This window comes from Ixodes scapularis, unplaced genomic scaffold, assembly GCF_016920785.2.
Source record: "Ixodes scapularis isolate PalLabHiFi unplaced genomic scaffold, ASM1692078v2 PGA_scaffold12__126_contigs__length_90152505, whole genome shotgun sequence".
Lineage (NCBI taxonomy): Eukaryota > Metazoa > Arthropoda > Arachnida > Ixodida > Ixodidae > Ixodes > Ixodes scapularis.
In genome coordinates this window covers 8,502,295-8,518,745 of record NW_024609838.1, presented here as the reverse complement: position 1 = coordinate 8,518,745, position 16,451 = coordinate 8,502,295, and the positions used below count along the sequence as shown (strand labels likewise).

At 47.2% G+C, this 16,451-nt stretch overlaps 1 protein-coding gene across 1 annotated transcript; it reads right to left on the bottom strand.

Moving 5' to 3' along the window:
- Positions 1 to 75: 75 nt before the first annotated feature.
- LOC8034267 lies at positions 76 to 16,387 on the bottom strand. The gene is made up of 9 exons (XM_029974843.2): positions 15,644 to 16,387; positions 15,293 to 15,465; positions 14,792 to 14,977; positions 14,069 to 14,182; positions 12,735 to 12,930; positions 11,800 to 11,895; positions 11,244 to 11,302; positions 10,850 to 11,014; positions 76 to 350 (listed from the first exon to the last, which is right to left on the bottom strand). Exons 1-9 carry the CDS (start codon positions 15,774 to 15,776, stop codon positions 165 to 167), a joined length of 1,308 nt encoding a protein of 435 aa, XP_029830703.1. The 5' UTR covers positions 15,777 to 16,387; the 3' UTR covers positions 76 to 164.
- Between the last annotated feature and the right edge of the window lie 64 nt (positions 16,388 to 16,451).

Here is a 16,451-nt window from a genome sequence, read left to right as displayed (position 1 = left end):
ATAGTAACGAGACGCAACTGTACTCCATTGCCCGTACCATTACAACCATTTCCAAATGCTACGTCCCTTTTGGGTTCTTCACTCGGTACGGCGTTCGAATCCCCGCAAACGCTAATCGTCTCCTTTATTGCGAACTGCTTCGTGAGCCGGCGCCCGTGGGAGCGTCAGGGTGGCCGCAGGGTGCACTGCCATCGGAGGTGGCGAGCACACTGCATGGCCACCCGGCGGCAGGTGGCCCAGTCGGTGCCACCGGGGAACAGGCACACCTCTCCCCAGGTGGTCCGCACCGCCTGCAGGGGCTGCGTCCAGCCCAGCTGCTCGTCTCCCTTGAAGAGCACTCGGCGGTCCTCCTGCAACAAAGGCGGTGAGATGTCTGTTACGTGCCGCGTGGTCGGCTCCTCTACTCCGTAGGGTCTGATCGCAGCCAACGCTGCAATCCGATGAAGCCAATCGAGCAAGAGTGCGTCGTCTTTGTGCGCTCGGTATCTCCGACCGGACCGGTCGCGCAGATTGAAGGCAGCGTGATCCCGCGCTTTTTTGTGCAGTTTAGTCGGTGATGCACTTTTGGGGTTGCTCGATTAGCAGCAACGAATTATAGCTTCGGCTGTTGAGAGTGTGGGAAAAAGGTGGATTTCTTCTTTGGTGTGGTTGGCTGCCACAGGCTGAATACTACACCGTACCAAAGCGGTGCGTATGCTCCGCAATAAGATCTGGCAGCCTTATTTTGTGGCTCAATTGATTTTGGTTGGACTGTGGTACACCCCTTCCCAAATATTTTTCGTGTCATAAAATGAATCTGGGGAATCAACATTGGGATGCAGCAAACATTTTACCCCATTAAGTGTAATCACTCTGTTACATCCGGTGTTGGATAAAGTATTGCTAAAAAGTACTCGGAGTAAAGTACAAAGTAAATGAGAGGTTGCGTATTTCGAGTAAAGTAGTAAAGACACCAGGCACAATGTACTCGGAATACAATGCTCTTTCAAAGTGAGGTATAAGCACTTTTTAACACTCTTTCGTGGTATGCATTGCCCCAGGGGTAATCGGGGGCGCGTCGGTTATTTTAGAAAATGGCGGCGAATATTGGGTGAAGTGTAGCGACCTCGGAGTACTAGTTATCTTGGGGAAATGGCGCCGAATTCAGAAGTCCCTCAGATTGTGAATTTGGCACCGCTTGCACCGGCCTACGCCCGAGGGGGTGAAACATACCGGAAGGGAGCACAACGTCGGCTCCAAAGCTTCCGCAAGCCATCCTCTCGTGGAGGAGTGTCCTCTCCTAATCCTCTCCCAGTACAAACGAAGCAGTGTGCCGTCTGCTCGCGTTTCTGGTGAGAGTAGGATATCCCTCCCAGTATTTCTTCGGAGGTGACAAAGCATCATTTTCTGACACAAATTTAACGAGACTACATTATGGGAATGTACCGCAAAGTTACGAGTTTTACTTTCCTCGGAAAGTGCCGCCAAAAATAAGTGAGGTAGAATCACATTCTCGCAGAGTGTACTTAAATAAACCACAAGTTTTCTAAACCTACTTTAAGTAGCTTAAAGGGGCCCTGCAAGGACTTCTTTTACTAGTTTTTAATTTGCACCAAACCTGAACGCACTGAACATAGTAAATTAAAACTTTTCTCGAATTTTGCTTTATTATAAAAGTTATAGGCAAATTAAAATGACAAAAACAAGCAAAAAATAACCTCCTTCATGACGTCCTTGGTCCTGGCTTTGGTGGCCATGAACGGAGGAGTAGTGAGCTCGGAGAGCGCTCACGGCTGCCGCACTCCGTGTCGACAGCTCAAGAGGGTGCCACTAAAGCATGTTCTGGAGAGGCTGGATAAAGCGGGCGGCCAGGGCGGCTCGCATTGCATTTGCTGCACGATTAAAGACTAATTCGGCATGACACTTCATTGGCCACAAACGGCAGCAAACACGAGGTAAAGATCAGTTCAGAACGGGAGCCACTTCGCTCTGCCATACCGCCAAATGGCCAAACCACAAGCCAAAGCTGCTCGCCGAAGGCCTTTGGAACGCTCGGATCCTCGAGCCCGTATACGACTGCAGCGCCGCCGCGTACATCCGGGACCTTTCTACGCTCAACGCTCGTCAGTGCCTCATCCCACCCCTTTCTTGTATGCGCCACTTTTTCCACCGCTTGGTGGCGGGTATGTCGACCGGTCATTTCTTGTTTCTATACTTTCTGAACTGCATTTGTTTCTTTTCTGATCTAAAACACTGAACAAGAACTACTTTTATAAATAATTGAAACGGCTCGTGCCACTTATATTTTGTATTTTGACAAAAAACAGGCTTTTAGCAGCTCTGACCTGTAGAAAGGCCAGGACCTAAAACGTCACGATGTCACATATTGTATGCTTTCGTCACCGCGGGTCGCTTCCGTAGGTGGAGGAGGTTTCCGCGTCGTCCTGTTAAAATATGACGCACTGATATTTAGTTACTCTCAATGTGCCCGCTGGCTTGCCCAAACCCCAAGAGACTTAGAAACCGCAAAAAAGGTAGGCGCTTGGATATGATTGCAGGTCCCCTTTAAAAGGTAACTCTCGTCGAAAGCGAAAACAAAACGCTTTAGCAACACAAATAATGATCGCAGCCGAAATATTTCGTCAAAGTGAAGCCGCATTCTCCACTGAAACCGATTTTAAAAATGCGACCAGAGGCTGTTCAGCGGGTGGCAGGCGGGTTTGCGTTTCGTCGAGGAACACTGGGGCAGCACCCTCGTGACGTCACATAGCGGTGGAGCTGCGGTTAATTGGTTGTACAGCAGCACTCGGGTGATGTCTCGTCATGGCCGTACGTCTGGTGGTCATCGTTGCCACCCCTCTGGGACAGTGGTCTTAATCTCGTCTCGGGAAGTGGGCCGCATAAAAAACTTTAATACACTAAGGGCCGGAACACCACAACGGGGCGGTAAACGTTCCGCAAAGTTTACTCACGTCAAACGTGTCGTAACTGCAATGCGTCATAAAATAGGGATACCGAGGAAGTCTAAATAGGTTTATTTATTTATTTATTTATTTTATTTATTTAGACATACTGCAGGCCTTGAACAGGCCCCTGCAGGTGTGGGGTACATACAAGCAACAAAACTATACATATGAGAAACAAGAAACACATGGCAACCTTATCTATTACTTATACAACGACATAAATACTTATGAACGCCATCAGCATAATAAACATTCCATAATCAATGCCTAATATACAATAAAAAAATTAAAAAGAAATGCACGTACAAACAGAAGGAAAGGAGAACAATCAAAAGTTGTGACTCTCAAGAGCAACATTGAAGTCGGGGGCAAAAAAGATGTCACGAGGGAGGGCGTTCCAATCCGTAATAGTGCGTGGAAAAAAGGAATACTTAAAAATGTTAGTTCGAGCGAATATTGCTACCAGGGAATACTGATGATGGTGCCTAGTTTCCCTAGATAATGATGGGGATAAATATAGACTTGATTCAATGCGGAGTCTGTTATTATAAAGCAAATACAAAAATTTTAGTCGCGCAATTTTTCGACGATGCTGGAGTGATGATATATTGTTTGCTATCATCAATGAAGATGGGGAATCTAGCCGATTATACTTTCCATAGATGAAGCGAATAGCTCTCCTCTGAACCATCTCAAGCTGTGACGCATCCTTTTTGGTATTCGGGTCCCATACTATGCCAGCATATTCTAACTTCGGTCGGACCAAGGAGTTATATGCTTGTGATTTAACGGAAGGGGCAGCGCTTCTAAGTTTTCGACGTAACAAGCCCAATTTTCGAGAAGCGGAGGAACAGATATTTTGAATGTGTTGTGACCAACGGAGATCGTGAGATATGGTTACGCCGAGATGTTTGTATTCAGTCACATCAGATATTACATCATTGTTTAATTGATAAGAGAACTTCAGTGGCTTTACTTTTCTTGTTATACGTAAATGAACTGTTTTCGTAAAATTTAGCTGCATTTGCCATGTGCGGCACCAATTGCAGATAGAGGCAAGGGAAGAATTCAGTGATATTTGGTCGGCAACTGTGGATATCCTTTTGAACAAAATACAATCATCAGCGAATAAACGAATATTTACATCTGGGCGAACAACTGAGATGATATCATTTATATAAATTAAAAACAACAACGGGCCAAGCACACTGCCCTGAGGAACACCTGAGGAAACACCCAGAATACCGGAAGCATGACCAGCAATGTCGACAAACTGGCTGCGATCAGACAAGTACGAACCTATCCAATTGACAATCTCGGACGGTATTCCAAGACACTCTAATTTATACAGAAGTTTGCCGTGTGGAACTTTATCAAAGGCCTTGCTAAAGTCCAAAAAAATAACATCGACCTGACCAGATCTGTCTCAAGTAGCGGCAAAATCATGAACTGTGGTGACAAGTTGCGTAATGGTAGATAAACCCCTTCGGAACCCGTGCTGAAATGGTGTAAGCAAGTTTCTTTCTTCTAAAAAATCTCGAACATAATTACTCACAATATGCTCCATAAGTTTGCACGATGTACTCGTAATAGAAATAGGACGATAATTACTGACTTCTGAACGATCACCCTTTTTATGAATGGGAACGACACGTGCGGTTCGCCAGTCACTAGGCAGCACACAAGAACTAAATGAAGCGCGAAAAATGACAGTAAGAAAACGTGCAAGCGATTCTGCATATCTACGCAGGAAGGCGTTTGGGATTTTATCAGGCCCACAACTAGACTTAGTTTTCAAGTTTAGTAACATAACAAACACACCGCGAAACGAGATAAAATCGGGGTTCAGTGGGGTATTAGTAGCAACGGGGGTGTACGTATCTAAATCAGAAAACACAGATTGGAAATATAAATTGAACTCTTCAGCAATTTGTTTCTTATCAGTGACAGCCACGTCGTTAACCTTTATCTGGTCGACAGGCTTTGTACTCTCTGAAAGATAATTCCAAAATTTTGCAGGATCATGTTTCAAGAAGGTAAGAAGAGTGCACGAAAAATATTTGTTTCTAGCTTCCTTGACCTGCCTTGTCATTTCATCCTGTAAACCTTGTACGCTTCCAGTTTTGCGAGCTCTTTTAAACCTTTTGATGCGACGGGAAAGGTGAATTATTTCGCGGTTTATCCAAGGCTTCCTACGTCCCGTGCATTTACGCCGATCAGGTATGAAGTTATCTAAACAATAGTTACACATATAAACAAACTTCTCCCACAGCAAAATAACATTGCCTTCAATAAAGTCGCTGAAACAAAAATCAAGATAATCCAATACACTTTCATCATTGGACCTTGAAAAATCCTTCACAGTTAAAGTAACCCTTTTCCTTTGTGAGGGGCGGTTCAGATGACAGTAAAAAAGCACTAATTTGTGATCCGACTCACTCTCCTCGAGAGTTACGGTATAATCAACAAAAGCGCGACTGACAAAGATAAGGTCCAAAATTGAGCGACTGGAACCGCTTTCCCGTGTAAAATCTTGAACGACTTGGGTTAGATCACATGCGAGCATCATGTCGAACACGATGTCATCACCGGGAGAGCTAGACAATCGCAGCCAGTCAATATGGGGGAGATTAAAATCGCCAACCAGAATAATTTGCTCGCCTCTGTATTTTAACAGGTCATCGTATAGCCGATTTAAGTAGTCTGGACTAGCGGAAGGGGATCTATATACGGCGCAAAGTATAATTTTATGGCCCCAAACATTAAGACGAAGTATTAGACTTTCGTGATCACCAATTTGATCTAATACGATAGCAGAAATAGACGGCTTTATTACAACCGCTACACCGCCGCCACGAGAGGGACGGTCCCTGCGAAACACTTGATGGGATTCCGGAAAAATTTCTGCATCAGACACAGAGTCATTAAGCCACGTTTCAGTGATCACAGTGACATGGGGGTCATAATTGAGAAGAATGAGTTCAAACCACTCTGCTTTATTAACTATACTTCGCGCATTCATGTTCAGGAGACAAAATTGTTTAGAAACTGGTAATGGTTCTCGTCATTCATCAACAGGAGCTGCATTGGCAATGGGAACCTTTACTCGTACATTTGAAGATTCATCCCAAGCAAAAAGGTCGTTGCCAATTCGTAGTTTATCGTTGACGAGAAATACTTTTAGTTTATTCGTTCTCTCGACGCTTGCACTATTCCAGAGCAGTCTTCTTTTGTTAAGCGTTTCCTGAGAATAATCGTTTTGGATGTAAATGTTGGTACCTTTAAGTTTTTTTGCATCGCGTAGGATTTCTGCCTTTTCTTTGTAGTCTTGGAGACACAGAATAATTGGCCGTTTTCCCACGCGTTTTTTTAGGCGATGAATTCTTTGAACAGAGGTGCAGGAGACTCCTAGTCGCCTTGCAAAAATATTTTCGACAACCTTGCCTCTCAAGTCCTGCTCGGACTCATCTGGTGCGTCTGCTACTCCAAAGATAACAAGATTTGAACGTCGACTCCGGTCCTCTAAATTAGCAAGCTTCGCATTTTGTAGTGTTATTGTCTCCTCTAGCTTGTTAACGGTCTTTTTAAGTGCATCCACCTCCAGTGACTTCACTTTTAACTCAAGCAATACCTTGTCTACTTCTGCAACTCTTGACAGCACTTCAGAAACTGATTTATCAGTACCGGATTGTTGGATTTTCAGGTCAGCTATTTCCTTGTGAATTATTGCTTGCCCGTTCATCAACGACTCAAACATTTCTTCAACCGTTGGCCCTGGATTTGTCTCGACGTCACCACATAGCAGCAGTTTACATACATCAAAACAGTCAACAGCAATTTCACAAAGCATTTGTGGGCGCGGCACAACTATCAGACACAGATCATCACTCCTAAAGCATGAAGGATAACTGACCTGTACGAAAAACCACGACATGGTCAGCCACATGTTCTTGTTGGCCTCGCCGCGCCCACTGAAGTTGTAGTTCTGAAGACAGTCCTTTATGGATGCGGTTGATGGTGACGTCACGAACCCGGATGAATCAAGGGGCGTTGTCAGCAGCGTATAGCTTGGAAACAGGCGATGACTGGCGGAACTGGATGCCGGGAGCACGGTTCCGCCGACGTTGGCCGAGGATACTGCGCCGAACAGACAGGGAAGTGCCTGTACGAAAAACCACGACATGGTCAGCCACATGTTCTTGTTGGCCTCGCCGCGCCCACTGAAGTTGTAGTTCTGAAGACAGTCCTTTATGGATGCGGTTGATGGTGACGTCACGAACCCGGATGAATCAAGGGGCGTTGTCAGCAGCGTATAGCTTGGAAACAGGCGATGACTGGCGGAACTGGATGCCGGGAGCACGGTTCCGCCGACGTTGGCCGAGGATACTGCGCCGAACAGACAGGGAAGTGCCTGTACGAAAAACCACGACATGGTCAGCCACATGTTCTTGTTGGCCTCGCCGCGCCCACTGAAGTTGTAGTTCCGAAGACAGTCCTTTATGGATGCGGTTGATGGTGACGTCACGAACCCGGATGAATCAAGGGGCGTTGTCAGCAGCGTATAGCTTGGAAACAGGCGATGACTGGCGGAACTGGATGCCGGGAGCACGGTTCCGCCGACGTTGGCCGAGGATACTGCGCCGAACAGACAGGGAAGTGCCTGTACGAAAAACCACGACATGGTCAGCCACATGTTCTTGTTGGCCTCGCCGCGCCCACTCATTTTATAAAAACTAGAAAGAATGAACGCGTCACGCTCTAAATACGCGGACTCTACACCTGAGATCGCTTTGCTGCAACGAGCGAAGAAACGTCCGCCTCAAACTCTTGCGCTTAGACTATCCTCAAGATTGTCCGCAAATGTTCCTCTGTTATCCTTGACCCAAGTGTTGACTCTTTCACCTTCAGCGACGAGAAGAGGAGCTTGCGCTGGTGGGTGCTTCCAAACATGTTGATGATCCTCGCTCCTTTCGTCCAGAAACTTGGAAAACTGTGGCACTCTCACGTCCTGAAACTTTTGCCTCAGTATGGTGCTAGCCTGCAGCTCTAGAAGTTCCAGCTGGAGCTGTGGATCGACGTCAACTGCCTGCACCGAAAAGGGCAACTAGAAAACTCGGAACTTCTCAGAGTGGCTGCTTATGCCTGGAAATCGCTCTTTAAATTCTTTTTGGAGACTACGGAGAAGCTCGGAAAAGATACCGCAAGATACCTGATTTATGTGCCCCAGCAACAATTCAGCATTGGAAAATGATTGAGCTTTTGCTGTCCTTTCTGCCGCTCCCAGAGCTGCAGCTTGCTTGAAATGCCCGAATGTCGTTACACATTGTGGTGCTAATTTTCTGCTTCCCCTGAAGTTTACCATTGAGGCAGTTCAGGTTCATTGTGTCAGTGAGGAATGCGAGGGAGAGAAGCCACTTTGCATCTGATGGCTCGGGGACGACCTTGTTCCTGCTCTCCAAGAAAGCATTCATCTCTTCCCGCAGATCAAAGAAAAGTTTAAGGAAGTTTCTGTGGCTTAACCATCGTACCTTGATGTGACACTCGCCATGCTCGCCGCCAGACGCCTCCAAAAAAGAGACGAACTGGCGGTGGGTGAGTGCTCTCAAATGAATGAAGTTGACTGCGCCAAATAAAATGTCCACGACGCTCTTCATTTGCAGCGACTCCCTGCATAGTGCCTCTCAATGAAGAATGCAGTGAATGGCTGCAAACTGCTTGGTGGTACCAAGTTCTGCGAGTTTCTTCTCCAGTTGTCCGACAAGGCCGCTCTTCCTCCATAGCATGATAGCGCACCGTTGGTTGCTAGGCAAACCGGCTTCTTTGAGGGTAATCCAGCAAAACAGTGTGGGCGGTCGTGGTCGTTCCTTTCATCGGCACGAGGTCCAAGAGTATTAGTCCATAATGGTTAAAACTTCTGTCTGCGCCTCTGACGAAAATGGTGCACTGAGCGTTGTCGGTGCTCTCGTTGACAGCGATCGAAAATGCGTCGAAGGTGTGGCAGAGGGTCTTCGATGATTTTTTTATGTCGTCACCGATCTTGTTAATCCTTTCAAGCGCAGTGTTTTGCGAAAGACTTATTTTCTCGAAACTTTTTGTCATGGTTGGGCATACAGTGTCAGAAACTTCTAGCAGGCACTTTTTGAGAAACGAGCCATCGGTAAACGGTTTTGAGGATTTGGCAATAAGCTCGGAGACAATGAAGCTCGCTCTTACTGTTTCGTCGCTTGTCTCTTTGGCTTTCTGAAATGGGTCGTGCTGCTTTTCCGGGGACATCGTAAGTTAAAAAACTGTGTCTTCGTAGAATTTTTTAGTGAGCGCATCTTGCTCTTTGCCATGGCATGACTTGAAGTGTTGGACTTTATACTTCCTGGGGACAAAAATGGCCTGCTGGCAAATCAAATGCAACACGTTGTCCCGCGATTCTGCAAAGAAGTAGGCGATTTCCCGTCGCTCTCGAACAGTCTTGCTTCTCGTCCTTGATTTTGCACTTCGTAGATGGCTTCGCCAACGACATTGCAACATCCACTGCAGAACTTTGTCGCTTCCGCGAGACAGAAAGACGTTGCAACGGAGCGTGACACCAGCGCCAATACGTCGAAATATTGGGCGGGCGGAAGAGGACCCAGAAATATTTTTGAACTAGTGTTTCGAGAGTATCTGAATCGTAACTCTTTGGTTGCAGTGACGTCGCTATGTCCGGTTGGCACATTGCGTGACTGACCTAGACAAGACGAGGGGGACAAGACCCCACAGATGGCTTTTGTTCCCCCTGTGGCTTAACTTTTTCTCCAAAGTTTATACAAAGATTCAAAGGTTGACACAGTTGGGCAAAGAGAGAGGGAGGGGCCACAGACGAACTTGGGGAGTGGGCCACTGACAAGAGCTACGCGGGGCGCGTGCTTGAGATCCCTGCCCTAGGAGATAGTTTCGGTTTTGTCGTAGATGCCCGAAGCCAAGCTTTCGGCCGTGATATTTATAAAACTACACATGTAATACAGAAAAAAAAAGTGAAAGCCGTTTACAAATCCCTGTAACGCCGAATTGGAGCGCAGCTCTTGAGGAGGAGGAGTGAAGGGTACTGAGGGGAGGGTAGACCCCTCCTCCTTCTCCTCCTCCTCCCCTCATTCTTTAATATGCTCCGGGGGGGGGGGGGGGTCACGTGACTTCGGGGAGGGGGTCACGTGACCTCGGGGAGGCATGACCTGGGGGTCACGTGACCTTGGGTGTCACGTGGGGGTCACCTCAAGGTCACTTGACCCCCAAGGTGACCCCCACGTGACCTCAGGGGGTCACGTCACCTGGGGGGTCACGTGACCTTGAGGGTCACATGACCTTGGGGAGGAGACCACGTGACCTTTAAAGGGTCATCTTGGGGTCACGTGACCTTGAGATGACCTTGGGAGGGGTCACGTGACTTTGAGATGACCTTGGGATGACCTTGGTTACGCCGACGGCGACGCCTGACGCCGCTCAAGCCGGGAACGGGCCCCTAAGAGCTGCGCTCTAAAAACGAAAAAAAACATGTCCTCGTAATTCAGAGACGCTGCTTTAGCTGAAAACAGTCATAATCCCAAATTCAAAGTTACCTATTGACCGGAGTTGCCCTTTAAGTATATTGTACTTAAGGTATTTCCCAAGACTGGTTACAACAGTGAGGACAATTCTACCTTGCTAGCTCCAAGGCGTTGACGTTTGGAAACAACCTGGTGGTGTACAGGGAAGAAATCAACGAGATGCCCCGCATGTCGTCTGTTCCCCTTGAGAGACGGCATAAAATGATGGCAAGGAAGCCGATCCTGTGACCTTGGGGTTGGTAGCTCCGCTATATTTGTGGTGAGGGCATCCGTCGGGTCGCAAATGCGCTCTCAAATCGTAACGGCGTCGCACTTGAAAACAAAGCCCACCTTATCGGCTGAGGACATCTGGTTCTGCTCGGAGTCTGGCAAACCGCTCGAGTCTGCTGAAGCCACAGTTGGAGTCTGCGGTCCTTGCCAGCAGACGGCAAAGAACGGGCGACTCGGGCGGAGGGACAACTGCAGAACTTTGCTCGGCGAATCCCCCTGATTGCCCTGCGAATAAAAGTCACCACATTTTGCAGTAACTTTTTTTTTTTCTTTTTTTTAAAGCCAGGGTACTTTTGTGGAGGGAGACTGAGCACCTTCCTGGAAGGTGCAGAATCAAACTCTGGGCACTGCCAGCATTACAACAACACCACCGGTGCATATTCCATTTGAAGAGCAATGTGGTCCGCACCGTTTTTGAGAAGAAGCGAAGCATTTGTGCGCGAACGCCCCTCACCTGACTAGGTGCCCGGATGCTGTCCAGGCAAGCGCAGCCCCGGCTCTGTGGAGTGTCCCCTGCGTAGCAAACGACGTGGTAGCCCGATTTCATTCTCGAGCGTCCGACCACCAAATATCCCGACGACTGGACTCGGTCTAATTCCTCTCTGGGTGAACTAAACAGTTTATCGCCATGACAAGCTTGCGACAGCCTACATCGAAAGTAATTTGTGTCTTTTGTAGGCCCGCTCCCGTTGTATCGGCAGCTTGATTTTCGGATAAAGAGTGGGCTGGCGTGCCAGCTACTATGGCCGACGGGATGCAAATGGCTCGGATGTCGTTTGCTTATCTCGCCTCCAGGACGAGCTTTCCACCTTCGATAACATTTCAGCCCCTCCTAAGCTTCGAGAGCGCACGTGCAACCGAAGCGCAGCAAATGGTGAGGAGTGCGTGCTGGACGCCGATTGTACGAAAGCGATGCCCTGCGAGTCTGTCGGGGACCATCCCTTCTTTGGAGACTAGTAAGCCCGTGCGTGGACTACCTTCCGTTTGTAGACGAGCTTGACTGCCCTCACCAGGCTTGTCAGGCTTCTCCTCTTGAAACCACTCGTGAGGTACCATCTCATTCTCGCTGGTGCTTGACCGGCTGCACCGCCGCTTGTTCTTGGTCGCTGGGGAGAACGATAATCCTTTAGTGGATCCACACGGCACTTCCCAACGACCAAAGCTCAAGAACCGTTCCAAATTACGTGGAACAAGCGCGAGAGTTGTCACCAGATTCGTTATATGGAGGTTTAAGGAAGTTTTGGTCTTGAGATGGTCCAGTATCTCGTCTGTAGATGGGCAGTCTAGCCAGGGCAGTTATGGCTGAACCGCCCCGTCAAAGCAGAGACACCACGCGCCAATGGACACAAAGGCAAAGGTCCGAAAGTGATTTGAATCACATTTTTCTTGGACTTTGCGTTTGTTGTCTCTGCTAAAGGAGTGCACCCGTGTTCCCGCTGAAAGGCATCAGCATTTTGGGTGTGATTTCGGTAGGTCGGATCAAAGAGATTTCCAGAAGCGTCTATGTCTAGGAACGTGGTGTTTTGCTTATGAGGGGCGGCATGATGCAACTACAGGTACAACTAAGAAAAGTGAATGTCAATTGGGAAGTTTTAATAGGGGAACAGCTAATATATAGCTGTTCTGACTAAAGAATAATAAAGCATGAATCGTGCCACAAAATCAAACTTCTTCAGTGGGGAGTCTAGATTACAGTGTGGATTCAAAATGAAGTGTGCTAACATTCCAGCGTTGTAAACCCTCCATATTTTCTACTTTTTTTCTCGAGTGTTTTTCTGACAGTTGATGCACAACAGTTGCAATCCTGATATGACGTATAGATTTTGTGAGCTCCTCCAGGTGGAGCTGTCGTGACTGCCTGCTGTGCATACGATTGTACCTAATGCTGGTGCTGTGTGGCACTGCTGCTTTGTGACACACGAACATCTCGCGTAAGCAGGCTCACCGGGCACAACGGGAAGGAAGACAAAGCTGGGGTCAAGCGCGCAGCGAGGCAGGAAGCCGAGAGCCGTGAAGAGCTGCACTAGCTGTGGCGACACCGGGCCAGGATTCTGGTCGACGTGTACCTTCACAAGGCGCTGATCCTCCTGGAAATACTTCAGGAAGCCCTTCACACTGTCCTTGTAGTCTTGCAGGCGTTTCTGCACCGTACCATTGATACGTCGGTTATTGCTGTAAGGATTCTAGAGCTGCTCCAGATCACGGTCTGCTCTCCTACAGAACGGTGGCTCGCAAACAACTGCATGAACTCTTGCAGGCCTGACGGTTGTAGGTACGTCTAAAACTGCTGTACATAATCGTCTGTCTACCTGACAAGTCTGGTTGCAACAGAACTTGTACTTTAGCATTCTCAAAGGAAAAAAGGCAAGACTTAAAACTGCTTACGTGTAAGAATGCAAAAGCATTCCTACAAGCAGCGCGCATCTTCCCTTTTCACACGGCGCTCCAGTGGTGACATCGCACCCCCCCACCGGCTTTTGTGACGAAGCATCTGCGTTGCTGTGCTTTTCTTTGTGTTTTATTTTCGAGGCACGTCCGCTTTGACCCTGAGTGGTGCGTGCTTGATGACATATGTTTATGGCCATCTTTTGTGCACAACGCCGATGCCACCTTTTCGCGTAATGGTAGATAAAGGGCCCGTTCACACACTTGCGACCTCTTAGAACGAGTGCCTTGGAACCTCTTAATGTCTCTCTTGATGGGAGCAGAAACCCAGAAACGACGAGAGGACACCCTGGCACCATCTATTGGGTAGCAGTGTAAACTTGGCAGTCCAGCATAGTATTTTCTATTTCTCTCACTCATTATCCTTTCTTTCTTGGCTCGAAAAATTTTGTCAACGTTATAAACGAGCCTTTCTCATAGGTATTACGCACATTTGACCTCGGAAATCTTGCATAACTGTCACTCTTGTGAAATGCAGTTCCAGGGTCACCAGATAGATGGTGCCAGTGTGTTCTCTCGTCCTAAAAAATTTTAAGAGGTTTCAACAGGTCTTGTCTCTCGGTTATTCTCGGTTGCAAGTGTGTGAACAACGGGCCTTGGTGCTTTCGCCTTAAAAATTGGTCATAGAGGTCAGTCTACAGTTATTGACTGAACTATAGGCTGTCAGTGAGGTAACAATCAAATGCACGTATGATTTATTGTTGCCATAAAAAGATGTAATGAATATGAGGACTTGCTAAATTGCTCTATAAACAAATAAATGGTTACAGCCTTTTTTTTTTTTTTTTTTTTTTTTTTTTTTTTGGTTAGTCGGTGCATGTGCAAGAGACTAGCCTTTGTCTTGGCGAAGTCCTTCTCATCTCCGAGAGCTCGTCTGGTTTCTTTTCCCGTGGCCGCCTTCAGGCTGGTTTCAGCAACGTCCAGGTCGAGCGCAAACAAACAAGGCCACTGAATGTAACGAAAGAAGAGCATTTTTTTTTTTATATGAGTTCTGTGTTGAAAAGAATGCAGGAGTTTGTAGAAATTTCTATTTCTACAACAACCTCATTATTTTGGCAGACTGAGTTACATCTTTTCATGCCTTTCGATATTTGGGGACGTGCAGTCTTTACTCCACGGCAATGCTAGACTAGACTACAGTACTACCATCCCTGTCCACATATCTGATTGTCTTTCTCCAGGCGGTAGATATGCATGATCCTGTTGACGCCTATAGGACATAGGACATTCCTAGGACGTAAGAACGTCCTAGGAATGCAATCAATAGTGCCTAAAGGTATGCAATCAATAGTGGCCAACTAGTCTGTTGCAGTTTGAAAAGAAAAGCAGGACAAGTACCTCCCACAACACCCTCCACTCCCTCCCCTTCAGCACAGCAAATGGTGGAGAGGAGAAAACCATCAATCATGCCGGGCAGAGTTTTGTGACGAGCTTCTGCTATTCTTAACCCACATAGTAAAGGAAGAAGAATCCTTTCTACCAGCCCTGCTACCTTCATTGCACTCTGCTCTTTGGCAAAGAGATGGGGACATGCAAAAGAAGCGAATTGGAAAGCACCTGTAGCTCAAAGCGCTCAAGCTCTTCCCTGCAGTCTTCCAGCTCTCGCTTGGCAGGCACCATGTAGCGAAGATTGGGCATGGGGTCCACAAAAAACGCCACGTCTGGCTTCATCTCGTGCTGAAGCTCGAGCTCTCTCTCCACCAGCTCCAGCAGGAGCCATAGCGTGAGCAGCTTGGGCTCGCTCTGCAATGCGTTTGAACGCCACATGAACCACTGGACAACTGCAAAAGCTGTCACTTCCTCGTGGGTGGCAGGACAGTTTAGAATCGCTACGCCAGTGTACAGTTAGCTGTATACCTCTTTGATAGAACTGAAATTTGCAAGTCATGCTTTCAGTACCAACGCAAAATTAACCGAACTAACTAGCAGGTCCTCGAGGATCGATACACTCGAGACGTCTGCATGGTGGCCTGCTGCAGGACGCTGCAGGAACACCGAACAAATACCATAAACGGTACATATAAAAATGCTTTTTTTTTCTTCTTTTTTCTCACATACCTTTAGGAGAAGTTCCACGCTTCGTGTGGTGTAGATCTCTGAGCAGTTCTGCGGATCAGCTTCTAGTTGTTTGGTGAAATGAGCCAGGATCAGTTTCTCCGCGCTGACGGTCTCAAAACCGAAACAGTGTGCCAGATCGTTGACGATCTGGCCTTTCCTGGAGCCTGGGCCTCCTGTGCATGCACCCACGAGAGGAAAAAGAAAAACCAAATATCAAAGAGATTTTTGGAGTTTTCAAAATTATAAAAGAAGAGGAATGGTTCTAGAGAAATGAAATTACTCGGTAGACGTCCCTTTGAAGCTCTTCACGAACGGACAAATAGCCCCAACCAGGATATAATGTTAACTTACCGAAGACGAAAATCAACCTCCGTTTGGTGAGATCATGGCAGGGCCTCACGGCGTCTCCGATGTTCAGGTTTGTTGGTTTATCATTCGATTTGTTTGTCCAGGAAAAATCTCTCTTCGCGGCGGCACAGCCCATCCAAGACCTAAACACACAACGCGCGCGCAATTTTTTTTTCTGCTCACGCCATCGATAATCGTAGATTCGTCGACGACACCCTATGAAACAAAACCGAAAGTATAATGCCGCGCGCGCGCAAACTGTCGTCTGCACAAATCGTTCTCGTCTGCTAACTTTGGTCGCTTGCTCGTGGTCCGAAGCGATGCGCGATCAACGTGGCATTGGCGGAATTTAATTTTTTCGCTTAACCGCAAGGACTGTACACGAATGTACCGGCGCTCAATTGATTCTCCAAATAGCTACGGGCCGCCGCTGTGTGTTGCTCTCGATTTCTATTTATTTTTAGCGCCGCTGCCAACGTCTTGAGGGGCAATCGATAAAGTGCAATTACAAGCGCACGCTTCAATTGAGCGCGATATTCGTAACATTAAGACGTAACCAAAAGCACCAGTTAAAAGGTATTAAAAAAAAAAAAACGCGACATAAACAAGTTGCACGCTTTCGAGGTAAAGTCAAATGAATCGATGATGTGACTGCAACTGCATCCGATTAACAATGCGGGTTATGAATGAATTCTTCAACGAGTATTTAAGTTTAATAATACGACACTTTGCGCCGAGATTATGGTATTTCTCTTTTTTTTTATATATATTTTCCGACTTGTTTTGCGAGAAAGATACCGACAACGAATAT

What these genes read in the sequence shown, in the direction of transcription:
- LOC8034267 (XM_029974843.2), bottom strand. Translation starts at nt 15,776, where the DNA reads ATGGGCTGTGCCGCCGCGAAGAGAGATTTTTCCTGGACAAACAAATCG. An exon ending in GAGGTTGATTTTCGTCTTCG is followed by an intron (nt 15,466 to 15,643) that starts GTAAGTTAACAT and finishes GTGCATGCACAG; the next exon opens with GAGGCCCAGGCTCCAGGAAA. An exon ending in GCATCCGGGCACCTAGTCAG is followed by an intron (nt 11,015 to 11,243) that starts GTGAGGGGCGTT and finishes TTTTATTCGCAG; the next exon opens with GGCAATCAGGGGGATTCGCC.